Source organism: Protomyctophum parallelum, assembly GCF_964188405.1.
Source record: "Protomyctophum parallelum genome assembly, chromosome: 11".
Lineage (NCBI taxonomy): Eukaryota > Metazoa > Chordata > Actinopteri > Myctophiformes > Myctophidae > Protomyctophum > Protomyctophum parallelum.
In genome coordinates, this window is record NC_139707.1 from 19,751,450 (window position 1) to 19,771,369 (window position 19,920).

Consider the following 19,920-nt stretch of genomic DNA (forward strand, 5'->3'; position numbering starts at 1 on the left):
ATGCTTCACACACTGTTGTCATGCCTCACATGACATCTCAATATATAATATAAATGGTAAGACAGAATTCAGTTTCCAGTGGATTCCTCACGACTTGTAAATACAATAATTCACTGTACATGTGTTCACGTTGGTGCCTCAGATGTGTAATATTAGCATTTAGGATTTCAACTTGTTAGTTTAGCAGCATTAAGGTTGTCCATTATTGTTCTTTTTTCTTTCAGACTGATCTCTTTCCAGGAGTTTCAGGCCTTTGAGTCTGTTCTGTGTGCCCCGGATGCCCTGTTCATAGTTGCCTTTCAGTTGTTTGACAAGACTGGCACGGGGGACATCTCATTTGGTATGTGCATGAAGATGGACATCACCACATTAGTGCACTTACATTAGCGTACAGCTTATTTACAGTGGACATATCATTTAGTTATAACCGAATAGAGCCTACATATTATGCATGATTCCAAATGAGTGTAATTGGTGTTAACATTAGATTTGTTTAGGAAATAAATGTGTATCACCCGGGAATTGATAGAAATAGAAAAGCATGCGATGGATTGAATGGTACAATTAGGAATTTGTGTCATCGGGTCTCCCCAGAAAAGTAGGTAAATTTAGCTTTTCTCCAAAATGCTTTACATTACAATGTACTTCACATCCACCCATTCACAAACCGAATGAGGAGGAAACCATGCAAGGCACTAACCTGCTCATTGGGAGTATTTAGCGATTCAATAGCCTGAGCTAACGTGTTAGGTTTCTGGTCTAGAGGGGCGGGTCGCGGCTCAGATTTGCGCGCGCCCTGATTGGATCTCATCGATCTGTCCGTCACCCCCGGCCCCTCCTCTCCCCCTAGTGCAGCGCTACGTCACATAATTTGGAGCGACGCCCACCCGGAAGGGTTGACTCCACTTTTAGACCAGAGCGGCCAATGTGTTCCTCCAGGCTTTACATTTTTGCACAACCATTCCAGAACAACCGCTCTTCATCCTGAGCCACTGCCGCCCCAGGTGGCTATGAACACTGATTGGACACTTTTGTATACTATTTTCTATCTACTGTATGCTGGGACAGAACAAGAATAGAAACTAAATCCAAAAGAAAGTATGCACTCATCAATATCTCATCTAGCATCTCTAAAAAAACATTCAGGTGCTGAACAAAAAGATACGTACAGGAGAAGGAGATGTTTTGTTTTCCCGTGGGAGCTACAAAACAGTGTGCAGACTACATCTCCTTCTACAGAACAATAATTGTACAGTATAGTCCCAGTGATGATGGCTCTGGAATGTACGTGTAGGCGTGTTTCAGTAAGCATTATACAGTATATAGATGACTCTAGGGTTTCAGGTCGTTCCGTAGCATCTGCAGCCAATGAAGAATGCGGTAGACTGTTTGTCTTTCCTGGGCGTCTGGTGCCCAGTGAGCGGTGCAGAGGCCAGCTCCTTGTTCCTAGGGTATGATAGTGGGCAAGCGGTGGGGAACACCACATTATAACCACTTACATCTGACGAGACTGCATGGATCCAGCATGTCACCAAAACTGAGGGCCACAGAGGAGAAAAAAAAGGAGCTGCTCTTTGTGTGAAATGCTACGTATAATTGGAAATTGGTCTATCAGGCAGCCTTAAAGCTGCTATAAGCAATAATGTCAACATTTTAATGATCTTTCTTTTTTTGTCTTTTTTGGTACAGCCAGCAATGGGTAGAACACTCCCAAAAATATTTAGTCTCTGTGACACATCTAGGGGCCGCAATCTGCATTCAAAGATTCTCCTAGAAGCTTTGTCATTGGTTGATTTGCATGTCTGCTTCCTGATTGGTTAATCATTGCGACCGGGTTTTCTTCGACCAATGACAAAGCTTCTAGGAACATCTTAATGCAGATTGCGGCCCCTAGCTAAATGTGTCACAGAGACTACATTTTTGGGAGCGTTCTACCCATTGCTGGCTGTCTGACTACAAAAAAAAAGGTAATTACAATTTTGACATATTATTGCTTATAGCAGCTAAATCCCACACAGACTCCCTTAATTCCATATTGACTGTTTCTTCAACTTGAGCCCACAAATGAGGCACACGGATGAGGCAGGCTTATACAATCTGTGTATCTTGCATGATTTTCCATCAGTTATCTGTTGTTATTATTCATTCATTTCTCATTTCACCAGAAAATGTGCGTGATATCTTCAGCCAAACCACAGTCCACCACCACATCCCCTTCAACTGGAACTGTGATTTCATCAGGCTTCACTTTGGCCATGAAAGGAAGAGGCACCTCAGCTATGCAGAGTTCACCCAGTTTCTGCAGGTAACAGGGACACCATATAGACCCATGTTTTCTGGAAAGATTGTTGTCTATATTTGATATTTCATGTCTTCTATGTTCAGCAGTGGTGGACCACCACTGCTATACTATAATTCTGCTCCAAAAACAAAACAAAAAGTGTTTTCCTTTAGTGCTACAGTCTTAGTATTAGATCTTGCATGAAGTTCAAATTGGGACCAAAACCATGGAACCAAAACCAGAATGACCACAAACTATCCCTGTTATGACAAATTATAGTGTACTGCAGTCTACAGATGGTGTGACCTACAGGCCACACCATCATAGAATGTGTCATATTGTGCAGTCCCTCCAAGATTTCATAATTTGTTCATTGCAAAAACAATAACAACACTATTATTAGTTACTATAAAACCCACAAACAATTAGCACCTGTGAATGTTCACAGGAAAATTACCTCAGCAAACAAGGAATACAAAGTATATTGTAATTGAGTGTAATGAGAATTTCACTAGTACAGCGGCTAACAGCCATATTGTGAGAGAACCTTTCACTTGGTGATACAAGCGTGAAATTTGGCATGAACATGCCTCTGGGTCACCTCTTTAACTTTTTTAACCGAGCCAGCGAGAAATCCAATATGGCGGTCATTTTTCAAGATGGCCGCCAAATAAAAAAGGCCTTTTGTGGCGGTTCTGGACAACCGCCACATCTTGAAAAATGACCGCCATATTGGATTTTTCGTTGGCTCGGTTAAAAAAGTTAAAGAGGTGACCCAGAGGCATGTTCATGCCAAATTTCACGCTTGTATCACCAAGTGAAAGATTGTTCCTATTATCTGCTGTACTACACTGGCTTATGTTCGATCAACCAGTTAGATTATAGCTAACGCGCCAACAAACATTCTGAGTGATGACCTGAAGAAAGTGCTCTCTTCGAGGATCACATGGTTCTCATTCACAGCCAGGACACAAATGATGACCAAATTATCTGATGGAGCTAAAACTCATGTTAACCGTATGTCACTGCTCAATGTCAGTAACCAGAACTAAACGTCAAATGACAGAACTTCTCTGTGTCTCTCCACCACCACATTCCTGGTATCTCAGTCGCTGAGTTTCAGTCAGATACTCTTGACTATGAATTTGGGTAGTCAAACTGTTTAAGGGAGTTTTTTCCCTTTTAACGGGAGCTGATTGTACGTCACTGAAACGTCCACCTTGTGTGTAGGTTTTCATTTAGCTCAGCAGTCAGCTCTGTAAAGGTATAATCTCTATGACAGAGGTGTTTGGTTGGAAATGGATGTATGTGGGCCTCAGAGTAATGCTGGGTGGTCTCTGTCTGGGTGAGAGTAGTTGGACAGACTAAAACCCTTGCTCCGCCATGAGTGTGGGATCCCTCAGAGCACTTTGTGGTTTATCATAGTTGACTAGGGCTTCCCCCTTGTGTGTGCAAGTTTGAATTTAGATCGATCAATATTATTTCCTTTCCTCTGTCATGTTGCACCCGATTCCATTTAGTTTCTCTGATGGCAATTGGTTTAAGTTTCTTCCTTCAGCAACAATCCTGAAAATATTCTTGAAACATTTCTTGAGTCCAGTCTCCAGTGGCTAGATTTGGTATCATGTACATACATATTTCAAACCCACTTTGCCCTGCCACCTTGTGGTTATTCTATTATTGCTGCAACTGACCAGCCAAGTTGCATTCCAAATCCGCATGACATAATAAACAAGGATCTGATATTTGTGTTTGTATGCGTGTCAATACTGAAATTCTGTCATCTCAGTGCAACATGGACTTAATGACGACAGTTTAGTGACCAACTAATGAACAGTATAATATTCTGATGAAGAAAAGCACTGCAGCTGACCTCTCCTGTTATAGGGTGACTTATGCAGATGCGAGCAGAGATCTCCTGGTTGTATGCGATGAGCTTTGACAGCAGACTTGACCCTGGGTCAGTCTTCATCTGCATCCCCTCCTGATTGCACGGCTGTCATATTGAATCACTCTCCCTCTGGACACACTTGCCGCCCATCCCGACTTTCACAAGCTCTGCTCGGCTCTGGCCCGAGATCAGTCTATGCTGGACATGGTTTCCATTAGTCTCCAGAGAGACAGTGGTGATTACAAGAGGCCAGTGTCGTAACACTGTCACATCTGATGACTTCCACTTCGCTAAAAGCAATGTCTAACGCTGATATCGTTAGACTTTCTTTCTCCAAATGTTCTATCTCACCGCTGTTCTGTAATGCAACGCTCCTCACCACAGGAACCCCCCGCCCCCCCTTTTTGCTTACTTTGTTAGCTGACAGATTCACCATTTCTCTCTCTCTTTCTCTCAAACAGGAGCTGCAGTTTGAGCACTCTCGCCAGGCTTTTATACTGAAAGACAAAAGCAAGAGTGGCTCCATCACTGCCATGGACTTCAGTGACATCATGGCCACCATCAGACACCACATGCTGACCCCGTTTGTTGAGGAGAACTTGGTCTCGGTGAGTTCCAGAAAGCAGCACACCTGTCGTTTCAGTTTAAAAGGATCAGTGTGAAGGATCCAGGGCCCAATGTAAAACCACAAATTATGATTCACATCCATGTTAATAGTTTTGTTGACGTGTTGAAGCTGTTCATTACATGCATGGGTGATTTTAGTGGAGATTATTAAAGTTGTCACCAAAGCCAAATTCATAAGTGATCATACAACCGTGTCACTCACCGGAAATAACAGGTGTTCAACAAATCAACGCAATGTTCTCATTAGTTGCGGGATTCGTTGTGGATTTAGATTTTTCACACCCTTTGACTGAAATTTTGAGTTGTGTCTGCTAGCGGGGTTTTTAATCCCTTTCGTTTTGTAAGTAGGAAATCTTCAGCAAGTGGTTTTATGACAAAGTATGAAAGGTGGAATTAGCCCTGAATGACAGCAACCTTGGATCTTCCCGCCAGGCCGCCGGTGGCAGCACATCCCACGTGGTGAGCTTCTCCTACTTTAGTGCCTTCAACGCGCTCCTCAACAACATGGAGCTGGTTCGCAAGGTGTACGGCACCCTCGCTGGAACACAACGAGACACGCCGGTCACCAAAGGTATTACTGCCCTGGCCTTAACGAGTTGCTGCTGCACAACACCGATTACACATTTAAGTTGATGATTAATTGTTACACAAATAATTGTGATTTATTTGTGTTCATTTGCATTGGAATGTTGGAACGTTACAAGTTGTATTTCCGCTTGTCTTTTAGGCTTCGTAATCACAAACTGCACAGGGCAGATATGACAATTAAGTTAAATTGACAAAGAAATCACTGACTGACACATTTAACATTAAAAAAATCTTTCCAAAAAATGTACAAAATAGCAGAAATAGTTGATCTACAAGCTTGTAGACCTGCTATTTCTGCTATTTTTGAAAAATGTTTGAAAATGTAATGACATTTTTCAACAAGGAAACAATTTACGATTATGGAAAAGAAATGCGATTATCTAAAATAGTGACTGGCCTACCGATGTATCAGTAGCAGGAGTTATACGCGTGTGCATTCCATTATGTTGTATGCAAGATGCTACATTTCATAATGTTTTATGAAATGTGGCTTTGCGATCATGCTTCAACTCTTTTGACAGAGTGGTGTCAGGGAACACAGGGAACATTATACCGTAGCACTAAATTCATAAGGTAAATAAACATCATAATATGATAAATTGGTTCGTCCCTCCCTTATGCTGTATGTAGATCTGTGGAAGTGGTAGTGAACTGTTAATCACGTCTCCTCCTGCCCCATCTTTCCCATTGAGATGTATACTTTACCCTGCTTCTGTGCTAGCTTTCTCTTTATTGTCCCCTGCAATCTCTTCTCAGTTTCCCTCATGTAGGACAGACTTGGGTCAAATAGTCATTGCCATTATTCTTTATTTCAGTTTGCTGGGTTATATTGCATTTCAGCATGAAGTGGCCTAAAGCAGTGGTTCCCAAACTTTTTCATGTCAAGGACCCCCAAATTGACACTAATTATCCCGCGGACCCCCATTTGAAAAGATATGCCAGGGACCCCCATAAGAGAAGATCTTTACGCAGTGATTCTCAAACCGTTTAATTTCAAGGACACCCAGTTTGACATGCATTAGTCTACGGACCCCATTTAATGGCATTTCTATCCCTGAGACCCCAATGAGAGTGTACAAATAGAACCAAATGGACCCTTATGGGTCTGTAACTCTGGGAGTGTACCAAACTATCATTTAGGTGGAGACCCCCTGGAACTCCCTCAAGGACTCCTGGGGGTCCCCGGACCCCACTTTGGGAACCACTGGCCTAAAGGTTAGAGGAGTGCACTTGTGGCAGAGAGCAAGACAAAATGGGAAGTGAATGACATTCACCCCTCCCTCAACACCTCATTGAAGTGGCCTTGAGCAAGGCACTGAGACTAAACCCCCAACTGCCCAGTGAGCAACAGTATAACCTGTGGTTGTGCTTGGCAGCTCCCAAGTGTGTGTGTGTGTGTGTGTGTGTGTGTGTGTGTGTGTGTGTGTGTGTGTGTGTGTGTGTGTGTGTGTGTGTGTGTGTGTGTGTGTGTGTGTGTGTGCATGCGTGCGTGCGTGACATTAACCTCACCCATCTTGCCCCGAGGTGGGCTAGACAAAACCACCAAATATTTTCTATCACTCTTTGACCCAGGTCGGAATAATATTTATAATTAATAAGTCTGTATTCCCCCTGTATGGAGAATTAATGTGTTTTCCATGGCTTTCCTTGAATAAGAACCTGTTTTAACTGTGCATGACACCATTTCCTCTTGTCGTCATTTTCATACAGAGGAGTTTGTTCGTGCGGCCAATAGGTTTGGCCAGATTACACCAATGGAGATTGACATCCTGTACCAACTTGCTGGTCTGCACTCCCACTCTGGGTAAGGTTCAGAATCTCTGTCCTTGAGTACTACTGTCCCTGCAGCCCTCTGCATTCAGTGTGTGTGTGTGTGTCTGTGTGTGTGTATATATATATATATATATATATATATAAAACAGTTCCATTTCTGATTATCCCTTGAATGTGATAAAAATGTTACAGCCTCATTTATTGGATGTAAATTCGAAGTTATTGCCCATTCTGTTTAACAACAGTGGCTCCACTGGTTGCTTTACAAGACAAACATAAAACATGGATGCAGACTTTATGATGCATCAGGCCAGTGGGGAACATTTGCCTCTTTGACGCGAATGGTAACAGAACACTATGGTTTTACTTGTTGGATTGCGGGCGCCTATCCAGTTGTGTTTGTCTGTTGTTTATATAAACTCACGTTAAAGAGGCAATAAATTAGAAGTTATAAGGCCATAAAGGGTCTGTGGAAAATGTTACATCACCTGCTTGTGATAGACACATAGACTGTAAAAAATATGGACAAAGCGTTCTCCGGGTCTAATATGGACTTAAAATGAAGCCTGTCAGTCCTTGAACTGTAAGTCACCATATTTCTAGATCCGTTTGGGCCCAGTTGGCCCGTTGGCTGGCCCAGACAACGAGGCGGGACTTCCCCCCTTCTTCTTCGTTGGTTTTTATTTTGACTCGAGCGGGCGGGGATCCCGATCATAGACTGTAACGGTAGCCACGCCCCTCAGAACATGCGCAACTTTATGGTAATCTTTTTAATAAATGGGACCATAATTTTCCAAAAAGAATATTATGACATGAGAAATGAGACTTTAAACTAGTGACTGAAAGCAGAAAGTATTCATGACCATGTTTATTAAGGTAATACAGTCTAGGTGAAGTTGGGACCAAATACATGGGCCTCTATGGAGCTATGGGGTTTTTTGGGCCCAATGACAGCGCCACAACAGGCCATTATGAACTTTCAGGAAGTCCCGATTTCCTTAGTGGCTTCACAGAATATCTGTCTGACTGCCCCCCTGGATAGACACAGGGCTATGGCTTATTTCCTGGTGTAACGTAACCATTCTCCCATGCTGTTCAGACGGCTGATCTATACGGACATCGAGAGGATAGCGCCGTTGGAGGAAGGAGCGATGCCATATCACCTGGCGGAGGCCCAGAGACAGGTAGACTGTGGCTGACATCTCTCAATACCCCTCACCAGAGACAGGTAGACTGTGGCTGACATCTCTCAATACCCCTCACCAGAGACAGGTAGACTGTGGCTGACATCTCTCAATACCCCTCACCAGAGACAGGTAGACTGTGGCTGACATCTCTCAATACCCCTCACCAGAGACAGGTAGACTGTGCTCCTTTACTCCTTTAGCCTGTAACCCTAACCTGTAAATCCGAGAGAGTAGTGAGGAGACTGCTCAGCGACTGAATTAGCAGAGTGCCCGTGTTTCTTCTCCCCCTTGTGAAGTGCATTAGTAAAACTCCCAGATAAAAGTCTACCAATTATAGGTATAAAAAGAGGCATGGATTGTTTGCGATACTGCTATCCCTGAAAGGATTTTATTCAGCGGTGCTTAGACGAACACATCACACGCAATCATACATCTGAGGAGCTAATAGGATGCTTTTATCAGTGTGGGTCTTCGGGAGTCTTAGGAGCCTTCGGCAAAGTCTGTTTGGAGTGAGAGCAGAGTGCAGGGGTGGTAGGGGGCGGGGGGGGGGGGGGGGGGGGGTGAGGGCTGGAGGCGCGGGGTGGGGGTGATCTGGATCTGGGAGAATGAAATGGTTCCTGCCTCAAACCGGATGACACGGTCCTCCGTATCAGGCTGTGGTCAGACCTCTCAGGCCACTCGTGCACCCAAGACTTCTGCTCAGCGTTCTGGAATTTAATTCCGGCAAGGGTGGCGGGGGGGGGACTGGGGAAGGACGGACGTGGACATGTTGCAATTCTCAGGTCTGCCCCCCCAGTAGGAAGAGGGATAATCGTTTCAAACCTTTTGATCAAGACCTCAATCTCGTTAGCATGCAATTCTCAGTGGAAGCAGCTGGGGGAGACGGAAGTAGCCCGATCTGCTCTCCGCTCCTCTTAAACTCCCCCTGGCCTGGGCATGCATACTATGACTCTGAGTCTTACTCTAGCCGTGTTATATTCATGTAGATACTTATCTGTACATGGAAAGGCTTGTGGGACTAATCTGTTCCTCTGCACCACAGGGAAAACAAAAGGGCTCCACTCACGACATCAAACACCAGAACAGAGATCAAGTAGATAGGGGAGAAATTATGCTTTGTTGTAAAAAAAAATAACATAAGACCTTTAGCCACTATAACCCCTTGCTAGCCTCATACTAATCAATTGTCATCCCTGGAAAACTGTGAGGAGTCCACGACCATACACACTCATTTACTGTATCCAAAAGCTGGACTGTCTGTGATATATAATACTGGCTGGTGAATTCGACGTTAGAGCCTGACAGCTCTGCATTCCATTGCTCTCCTCCTTTGTTGAGTAGCTCCGTCGCATTTTTCCTCTCTCCACAATGTATCTGGTTCACTATAATTTAATAGTCAGCCGATTCATGGTTAGTGTCGTGATCCCTCGTCTTTCTCCAGATTCATTTGACCGCCGGTGTCTTTTCTCCTCATACAGCACGGTCACGATGCGCCTCGGGCCGTCTGGCTCCAGGCGGCTGAGTCTGCCTACAGGTTCATGCTGGGCTCAATCGCCGGAGGTGAGTGACATGTCTGCCGTGGAGCCCCCCGGGCCGCCGAGGGGTAACCCTAGCTGGGCTAGACTGGCGCGTTGAGGCCCCCCGGGGCTGGCTATTGTGCTGTAGGGAGAGGGGCTCTGATCTGAGACTCCTGCATTGTGGTGCTGTGCCACTGGTGGCTCCAGGCTGTCTTTAGGGTCTGAGCCTTGGAATGACACAAATCTTCCGGAACCGTACTCTGGAATCTCTCGTCTAATTACACTGGAAGGAAGGAACTGATACAAGGAACCTCTGACATACAGTAACTGCCCCTGAGATAGGAACATAATTCTGTGTGCGTTTGCATACAGTATGTGCCTAAGCGTGTGCATGCGTGACTGCAGTCTGCAGTATATCAATCCTAATTGACCTTTGGCACTCAAAGTTGTGCATTCAGGTGTTGGAGGGGCATCACAAAATGGACAGTGAAACCTCCATCTCTTTATAGTTATAAATAATCAACCTTTTCTCACACGTTGTGCTGATGAACGATGCCAGCAGTTTTTGCATGTTTGAGCAAAGAGTCATTACTTTGATGTCAGACAAGACATGGCAAGCCAGTGTGTCTGAAAACAGGATTTAGTGCAACCTGCTGTAGCTCTGCCTCCTATACAGTATACTCCCTCCCTACTGTCTGACCTGAATGGCTGTGTTCATGTACGTTATACACACACAAACATGCACGCACGTCGCACACACACACACGCACACACACACACACACACACACACACACGATTTTTAGCACCTGTGTAGCAACACGCACACACTATTTTTAGCACCTGTGTAGCAATAACTCTCTGCCACTACTAAATTCTTACTCATGTGACTTGTTATGTGACTACATATGTATTATTGTACATTATTGATGTATTTCACAGTGTCTCAGGAAAACACACAGAATATATTACATTTGTAATCATAGTGTGTGCAGAGTGTCTATTAGATGGTCTAGAAATGAGGATGAAATCAGAAACAAAATGTATATCTTGCAACTTAATATCGATTGTCACCAGGATGCTGCAGGTGTGATGATTAATTCATAATAATGTCTTTTAGCCACCGGTGCGACGGCCGTGTACCCCATAGACCTGGTGAAAACCCGCATGCAGAACCAGCGCTCCACAAGCTCCTTTGTAGGAGAACTGATGTACAAGAGCAGCTTTGACTGCGCTAAGAAAGTGCTGCGATACGAAGGCTTCTTTGGCTTCTACAGAGGTAATAACACTTATGTTACAGAACCTAGAATCAGAGTGTACATATTGTATATGTGTTCTGGTGGGAAAGCATCATGAGTTGTCAGTGTGCTAATAATATCAGCGGCGTGGTTTGCTAATTGATACCAGAAACATTTGCCCCCTCCCTATTCAGCGTATAATAAAGCAACAACACCCAGGGGTCACGTTTTCATTATCTCTGTACTGAGGGGGAGCTCCCAGAGGGTTCATGTAGTAGCACTGTCTGATCTGGCTCCGCCAGCACGGTGATAGTGCTGTTGAAGGCTTGTGATATACAACACTACCCTCAGCCCTGGAGCCATTCAAATGAGGGAAGTCAAGACTGCCATCTACTGCTGTGTCCACTACGGCAGCTCTTTGTTGCTCTGCATCTACTGCCCCCACCCCGGCCGCCCGACGCGCACGCGCGCGCGCACACACACACACACACACACACACACACACACACACACACACACACACCCTTCCTCTATCTCTTCCACACGATGAGAGAGTGATTGACTGAGAGACAGACACGCTTGGCTGTTTTCTGGCTGCATACCAGCAGTGGTCACTCAGCAGCTCCTTCAGAAGTTTATCTGCGGCCGATGAGGGACAGACGGTGAAACAGTATGGTGGTTATCGCCGCTGTAGCGCGCACCCCCTCGACCCACCCACCCACCCTCACTCCACTCTGCTCACCCCAGGCCACACAGCTCTCTCTGTTCCCCCACCACAGTGGGATCAGGCCTTGACAATGCTGATCCCGCAACACACCAGTAGTGTCATATTTTGGGCTTTTGTTTGTTGTCAATGGGGTCTTTGTGCTTAAATTGGGGTGCATCAGATGTATGAGCCATATCTGTAAATATTTATGGGGTTGTTTTACCTGCACAAGAATCACACAGATTATATTGTACCAACTGTCAATGGATATATTCATCTCAAGCCAGAGTTGCTGTGTCTACCTGTCGGGTATTGTAACGGTGTCTATGAATAATATTTTGCAGGTCTCATACCGCAGCTCATTGGCGTGGCCCCGGAAAAAGCTATCAAACTTACGGCAAGTCTTTCAATGTTTAGAACAGAATGCCCTGGGAGAAAAAAAATGAAACAATTTTTTTGTAATGAACAACTATGAATGATAAATAAATAGTGCATTGCAGAAATACACTATTCAAATTCAGGATGTGGCTGCAATCATAAGTTCACATTAAAATGCTGTGCTATCAAGATTGTGTCTCAAAACCTTTTTCTTTCTTTTTCTTCAGATGAACGACTTTGTAAGAGACAAGTTCACCACAGAGGATGGAACCATCCCTCTGTTTGCAGAGGTTCTGGCTGGTGCAACTGTAAGCAGCCTAATGATATTTTCAATTATATCTATGGAAACAAAGTCGTATGCACACCTGATCGGCGCAGAGACGGGTGCGTAGACAGGGATCAACGTGGGTCACTTTATTAAAATTCTATCTATGAGAATACCCAAAAGAGAGGTTTTTCGCTTAAACTTAATGCATCTTGGCGTGAGCCTAAGAGAAAGAAAAGCATTTTATGATTTTGTTGGATTATAATATTGCTTTGAAAAGTTAGTTGTCATACATTTCTTCTAAAGCATGAATTCATCTGACTGAAAATTCTTTCTTCTTTCTTTATCAGGATCCCCATTAGCTTCCACAAAGTGGTCGCTAGTCTTCCTGGGGTCCACACAAAAATGTATACAGTACAAACGATAATTAAAAATGAAAGCAGACAAAATCTATTTATCAGCAAAAACAGTGAAGTCGCTCTGCATTTAACAACTACCAATAGTCACAAATACAGTGTTTACACAAAATACAAAAAAATTATGAAAACAATTTATGTTTAAGAAAATGTGCTTCTGGTGTGTGTGTGATTTATGGGGAGCATATTCCAAGCTGAAAAAGCTCTATGAAGAACAGTTCTCATCATACTATTTTGGTTGTGGTTTGGCACCACCAGATAACCTGAGCTCACTTGACGAGGGTAATGTTCAGGACATAATCACGAATAATTTCGTGTACGCTCCTTGTTTTCAGTTTATACCCATATTGAGTAATTCCATTAGTTCAGCGTGTGACTGATTACAATAATGCAATAATAACAGATTGACATCCCAAATTCGTTATCTGAAGAGTAAGGTTGGCTCGGGATCCTGAACCCTGCTAATTGTGCACCATTTAAGAAATGATGCCTGTGTGAACGGGCTATTTTTACCTTCGCTAATTTGCCCCCGCTGTAACATTTTGAGTGGATTCAGTGGATTAAGGCAGTAATTCCCTGGTTCTCCCCACGCCACTGACTGGGCTGCTGTGAAGTGAAACAGGCGCTCCACGGAGCCGAGCCCGCAGGTTGCTCGGCGGAGGAGCAGGGTCTGCGGGGTTGCGACCTCTGTCAGTGTGTAATTGGAGGAAGGGGCCCTGGAGGGCCTTGGATGGAGTTGGCTCTAGATCAGTGTGATTGAGTTTGACAACATGGCACATACCTGAGGCTCGGTCTGCCACAGGCCTGCGGACGCCGCGCAAGGACACGTCTTCACACAAGGACAGCACCGAGGATGCTTCCACCACCCACTGTTGAGCACTTGAAATAGAAAGGGATACGTCTTGTACACGTCCTGCCCCCTTTTGACCCCTGAGATTTCTGTATAGAGAAGCTTTTTTCGTAGGAACTGTTCCACCTCCTGACGTGAAGCGCAAAAGTTAAATGTCACATGAATCTGAAGGGATGGCATGTTAAGTTATCTTACCCGGCAGAATGAGGAAGATAAAGTGATGGCCACAAGGGGGATGAGTGCAATAAATCAGAGTAGCGGATATTCCCCTTCCACTTTGACTAAATGTGCAAAGGCTTTTTTTAGATCATTGCTCGGATGTTTACAGATAGGACCCCTGCTCTGAATGTCACCAGCAGCCATCCAGGGGCCTGATTGAATTTGGGGTGGGTGATAAATGTGCCTGAGTCAGAGCGGGCCGTGCCTCGGGGGCCTTGCTGCCTGGACCATGATGGACCCGGGTGATTCCACAGTCCCCCTTGGGAGCGGGGTGAATTGGGGAAGTGTGCGGGCCGAGGCCAGGCCAGGCCACTCACCCCTCCACAGGAGACGCCTCGGGGAAAGGGAAGGGGGCAGAGGGCTGGGTGCCGGGGTCAGAGCCTTCCAACCATCAGCCAGGGCTTCTCTTCACCCCGGTGCCTATTTCAACCTGACCCGACTGGCTCCTCTATCAATGCCTGCCTTTTTCTCCCCCTGTCAAGGCCATTCTTCTGATAACATGGGATCAGATCGAGAAATAAAGTATCTTTTGTGCATCAGGTTTAGATGATTTAAAAAACTATTTATCAGGGTGAAATGCTTACACATCACAGATCATTATCGTCCTCACCCGAGCTTGACCCCTCAGATGTGGTTAAAGTGGTAACCTCGCATAATTACGCCAGTTGCACAGTGGGTTGACCGACTCACACACACACACACACACACACACACACACACACACACACACACACACACACACACACACACATCGCACCGTTACCGTTAACAGCAAACGCATATGAACACAGTTGTTGTTTCCTACAGGCCGGAGGCTCGCAGGTCATATTCACCAATCCCTTGGAGATTGTAAAGATCCGTCTGCAGGTGGCTGGAGAGATCACCACAGGTCCCAAGGTCAAGGCCCTGAGTGTAGTGAGAGACCTGGGCTTTTTCGGCCTCTACAAGGTAAGGTCAGCAGGTCTCCATCTGCAGAATCTATAAGCATGCATGTATTCTGTAGCCCTGTCAAGCGCCAGACATTGGCAATGGAAGCTGCCCGTTCATATCACAAAGTTACACTGTCTGCAATTCACTGATGTCCATGTGTTGTTAATACCAACGCATTGATTGTATTAAACACTATGACATAGCATTGAATGTATACATTGAAAATGTTACGGTAGCTCAGTTTATATACCATCATTGCAGTTTACTCATTGTTCATAACACGGCATATACCAAGTGTTGTGTATACAAATTTATAGTGTACTGTGTACTGTAGGCATAATTGAGTTCAGAATCTGGAATTGAGGATTACACAACCCTCTGACTCTTGCAATTTTCCAAAACAGTGTTTAACATGCAAAATACACAGCAGCCAACAACCAACAGCAAATTAGGGAGGGATTATGCTCTGCTACTGCTCCCCTCCAGATCCTTGTGGGTTTTCTTACATCTTGAATCATGTGTTCATAGTCCATATTTTAATGAGTAGCAGACAGTGTGGGGCTTGTTAAAAGACTGACTTCCTCTCAGTAGATGGAGCCAGCAGTCCCAGGCCCATGGTAAATCTGTGTGTGTGTGTGTGTGTGTGTGTGTGTGTGTGTGTGTGTGTGTGTGTGTGTGTGTGTGTGTGCGTGCGTGCGTGCGTGCGTGCGTGCGTGCACATGAGTTATGGGGGCCTAAAGGGCCACAGCTCTGCCTGGGGGCCTTTGGCTCCTACTGTGACCACCACAGCTCCCTGTGGGTTGGCCCAGACAGCTCCCAGGCCAGATAATTCCCAAGGCGAAACCACACACGCCTCAACCGCTGCCTGTACCCCTTTAAGTAGGACCACAGTCCACTCATGTTTTATATCAGGGAACATACAGTAAGACAGTAAGGAAGGTCTGCAGCTGCACTTTAGAGAGCACAGCATGAAAGCTTAGAAGACTGGGCTTTATGAAGGTATGCATGGGAATAAGAAGAGAAGATGCCCCACATTGTGCTTCACTGTGCCGTCTCTGCCACTCACGCCAAAAGAACCTGCACAATGTACTGCTTTCTGAAGAGCACTATGCATGATTACCATTCTCAGGCGTAAACAGGAGCATAGTGTTGTTTCTTTGTCACTCTGTCTCTCTCTAGTCAGGTGTTAACCCATTTTGACCTGAGATCAGATTCTAAAAATGTCCTGACAATTTTCAGAACAAGCTGTTTCTATGTCAGTCGATTTTTCAAAAATAGCAGACCTGCAAGCTCATAGCGCGGCACTCGATGCCGCGCTATGAGCTTGTAGATCTGCTATTTTTCAGTAGCTAAAGAATAACATAATGCTAACACCAAAAGGGGTTCCCGCCCAAAATGGGTAGTGTTCACACAGGTGTTGTTGTCTCTTGTTATGCGGTTGTACAAGGAATACTTTTGTGTGTTTGTGGCAGGGAGCGAAAGCGTGCTTTCTGCGCGACATCCCCTTCTCCGCCATCTTCTTCCCTGTGTACGCCCACTCCAAGGCGAAGCTGGCTGATGAAGATGGCAGGCTGGGGCCACTGCAGTTGCTCTGCTCTGGAGCTGTTGCAGGTAACAAATACATCTGGAATGTTCCGGCGCTCTGGCCGTTGACATTCAAGGTCTTAGCGTTAGTATACTATATGGATGCAAACAAAAGTGACTTTGTTTTTCCATGTGATGTGTGTCCATATTTTAGTATATGAATCATATCTAATATATCAATATTGTGTTATTACAATAGGTGTTATTGTTAAATTATTGGTGTTTTTCACTGGCTGACACTGTAGTCCGGCAGCCGGGGGTGTGGAGTGGGAAATATAGTTTTTGTTATTGGCCTAAAATATTGTCTATATACATATATTCATGAATCCACTTGCTGATTGGCTGTCGGTATTGAGCAATTGTTTTTGCGAACGCAGTGAGCACTAACTAAGACCCTGCAGATCATGTCTGTGTGTGTGTGTGTGTGTCTGTCTGTCCCGCTGTGACACCACCCGCCCGCCACCAGAGGGCGCAGCTGTAGCACACACACACACACACACACACACACACACACACACCAGAGGGCGCAGCTGTAGCACACACACACACACACACACACACACAAACAACCACACACACACTGCGTTCGCTTCCCGCGTTTGCGCGTCTTACTTGTTTATAGGTATGTTGACCATACCATTAACAACCTACTGTATATAAGGCAACATTGTCAACATTTCATTATGCTTTAAGTAATATGTGACATGTCAAACTAGGGTTTTTCATGATTCTGAATCCATTCCACCTTTCAAGCATAAGTTTTGCACAAAAAAAACGGCCATAGCCGTCATCACAAATGTGATGAGGTCAGCACATTTTGGGCACATTGGGCAATTTTGGGCACATTGGGCAAGTGGCTATGGCCGTTTTAGCCCAAGGAGTGTTTTTTTGTGCAAAACTAATGTTTGGAATGGATTCAGAATCATGAAAACCCCGTAGTTTGACATGTCACATGCTACATAAACTTAAAGCATAATGAAATGTTTAAAATCTTGCCTTATATAGGTTAATGGTATTCTCACATACTGTATATCCCGCTCTATAAAAACAATTTCTCAATAACAACAGCCGGTCAGCAAGTGGATTCATGAATGCATGTATGGACAATATACATACATACAGTATTGTCCATACATACATTAGGTGATAAGCATTATTTAGCTATTGAAAAATAGCAGATCTACAAGCTCAAGTTTGTAGGTCTGCTATTTTTTTTAAATCGTGAAAATGTGCCACAAATCTTTGAATATATATTCTTTCAGAAGACTTTTTATTTATTTCGACGTCAGGCCTAAATGGTTTAAACAAAAGAATCTTGTTGGCTGCCGTACTACTGGGTGATTACGCCTGCCTTGGAATAAGTTATCATGTCCCCGAATGGGGTTGCCCACTGATATGTACTATAGATCAATCTCAAGTGTTTCTCATTTATACGGTGTGCACGTGTGTATAAGTATACACACCCACACAGTATGTCACTTCATTAAACTGTACTATAGCACTGCAGCGGGTTGTCAGGATGCCATACTATTTATGCATACTGTATACTGTAGTGAGTCTAGTGACAGTGCCTCATTATGTCGGTTGGTGAAATATCTCATAAAGGAATACCGGCTGCTTCGCTGGTGACCCCTGCTGATGTCATCAAGACCAGGCTCCAGGTGGCAGCCCGCGCCGGCCAGACGTCGTACAGCGGAGTCATCGACTGCTTCAGGAAGATCCTTCACGAGGAAGGCTTCAGGGCGTTCTGGAAGGGAGCAGGAGGTACTCACTCACGCATGCTTAACCCATTCTGACCTGAGATCAGATTCTAAAAATATCTGTTTGAAAATGACATGTTTCTATGTCAGTCGTTCTTCGATTTTTCAAAGCTCGTAATGAGCTTGTAGATCTGCTATTTTTAAATAGCTAAAGCATAACGTAATGCTAACACCAAAAGGGGTGCCCGCCTAAAATGGGATAATGCACCACCATGACTAGGAAATGAGGTCGCATACTGGGGACACCGTTTATCAAGTCATTAGAGCAGGGTTCCCCAATAGGCGGCCCGCGGGCCATTTGCGGCCCACAGGGCGCCCCCTTGTGGCCCATGAAAGAATTTCCAAAAAAATAAGAAAAATGTTTTTTTTTTTTTTTAAGGGTCCCAGATATAAATGGCATTAAATGGGGGTCAGTAGCCTATGCATGTCAAACTGGGCATCCTTTTCAAATGGGGTCTTGCCCTGAAAATGAATTTTCAGGGCAAGACCTCGACCTCGCGCGTGCAGACTCGGCCCACAGCCTGGTACGCTAGTCAAAATATGGCCCTTGAGGAAAATTAATTGGGGAACCCTGCATTAGAGAAATATCAAACCCTACAAAGTGTCATTTTCTGACTTTCTCTTCCATCAGCCCGTGTCTGCAGGTCTTCGCCACAGTTTGGCGTGACCCTGGTGACCTATGAAATGCTGCAAAGATGGTTCGAGGTCGACTTTGGAGGACAGTAAGTACACTTACCTTAGTTAGTGTTGTTCACCCATGTCATGATTTCGCCATGACCTTGACCTTAAACCTCTCCTCCGCAGTCGTCCTACTGGTTCTGATCCCACACCCAAGTCCAGGATTGAGGATCTTCCAGCTCTGTCGGCAGACCATGTGGGAGGCTATCGCCTTGCTGCTGCTACATTTGCCGGCATAGAAAGCAAGTTTGGTTTGCACCTTCCCAAGTTCAAGCCCTCTGGAGCCGTGACAGCCGAACCAGCTGAGCACAAAAATGAGCCGCAGGCCTCGTAATGCCCAAGTTATGCTTTGTCGCACGGCAGTGTTGCTCGCTGTAAATAACTACTTTTAGTGACAAAACGAAGATGCGTTGTGTTTGGTGCGTACAAATCTATTTTAGGCGAGCGATGCACATTTATCACTTTAAAGTCACTTATGTATGGAGAGCGACACCATCTGAAACAAAGTATTTAGCCAACGCACATTTATATGCCGACAAGCAAGGGCTGCATGCTCCTGAAGCCTAAAGTCCCAAAACATTTCCCAGCCTTTATCCCTCGAAATTGGTTGTATTGAAAATGGAACACCACTGCCGTTTCATTTATATGCAATTGAATAGTTGTAATAATACTTTGAATGCTGCATGAATATGGCTTTCATAATTTACTTTGCATAGCTTGCACAAGTTTATTGTACATATTGTACTTCTCTGTGAAGGGACATTATGGCATTATGGACGACTGTTATTGTGTTTCTCTATGCGAAGCTTTGGTGTTCATGTGTGAAACAGAGTTACATTTCAGTGACTTGAGAGAATGTACAGATGTTTTCAAAGTGTTTATTTTGAAATCATAAACTGGGTCTTGGGAAATAATTTAAATGTATTTATTGTATTTTGTTGAAATAAATCGTTAAAATTGTTTTGTTCCGACTGTGTGAAAAGTACATTCTCAAATTTTATGTTTGGAGATTCTTTAGGACACAAATATGAGA

The 19,920-nt window shown here is 44.6% G+C and overlaps 1 protein-coding gene across 1 annotated transcript in view; it reads left to right on the forward strand.

Annotated features, from left to right (window-relative positions):
* Positions 1 to 19,847, forward strand: part of LOC310867102 (electrogenic aspartate/glutamate antiporter SLC25A12, mitochondrial-like) — a 24,213-nt gene extending 4,366 nt beyond the window's left edge. Inside the window, exons 4-18 of the mRNA XM_083776908.1 lie at positions 225 to 340; positions 2,166 to 2,305; positions 4,634 to 4,780; positions 5,232 to 5,370; positions 7,098 to 7,191; positions 8,260 to 8,344; positions 9,826 to 9,907; positions 10,984 to 11,142; positions 12,152 to 12,204; positions 12,413 to 12,493; positions 14,743 to 14,883; positions 16,338 to 16,476; positions 18,055 to 18,213; positions 18,841 to 18,931; positions 19,014 to 19,847. Coding sequence (XP_083633034.1) covers positions 225 to 340; positions 2,166 to 2,305; positions 4,634 to 4,780; positions 5,232 to 5,370; positions 7,098 to 7,191; positions 8,260 to 8,344; positions 9,826 to 9,907; positions 10,984 to 11,142; positions 12,152 to 12,204; positions 12,413 to 12,493; positions 14,743 to 14,883; positions 16,338 to 16,476; positions 18,055 to 18,213; positions 18,841 to 18,931; positions 19,014 to 19,221 — 1,834 coding nt within the window. The 3' untranslated portion in view covers positions 19,222 to 19,847. The remainder of the gene's footprint in view (positions 1 to 224; positions 341 to 2,165; positions 2,306 to 4,633; positions 4,781 to 5,231; positions 5,371 to 7,097; positions 7,192 to 8,259; positions 8,345 to 9,825; positions 9,908 to 10,983; positions 11,143 to 12,151; positions 12,205 to 12,412; positions 12,494 to 14,742; positions 14,884 to 16,337; positions 16,477 to 18,054; positions 18,214 to 18,840; positions 18,932 to 19,013) is intronic.
* The last annotated feature ends 73 nt before the right edge of the window (positions 19,848 to 19,920 follow it).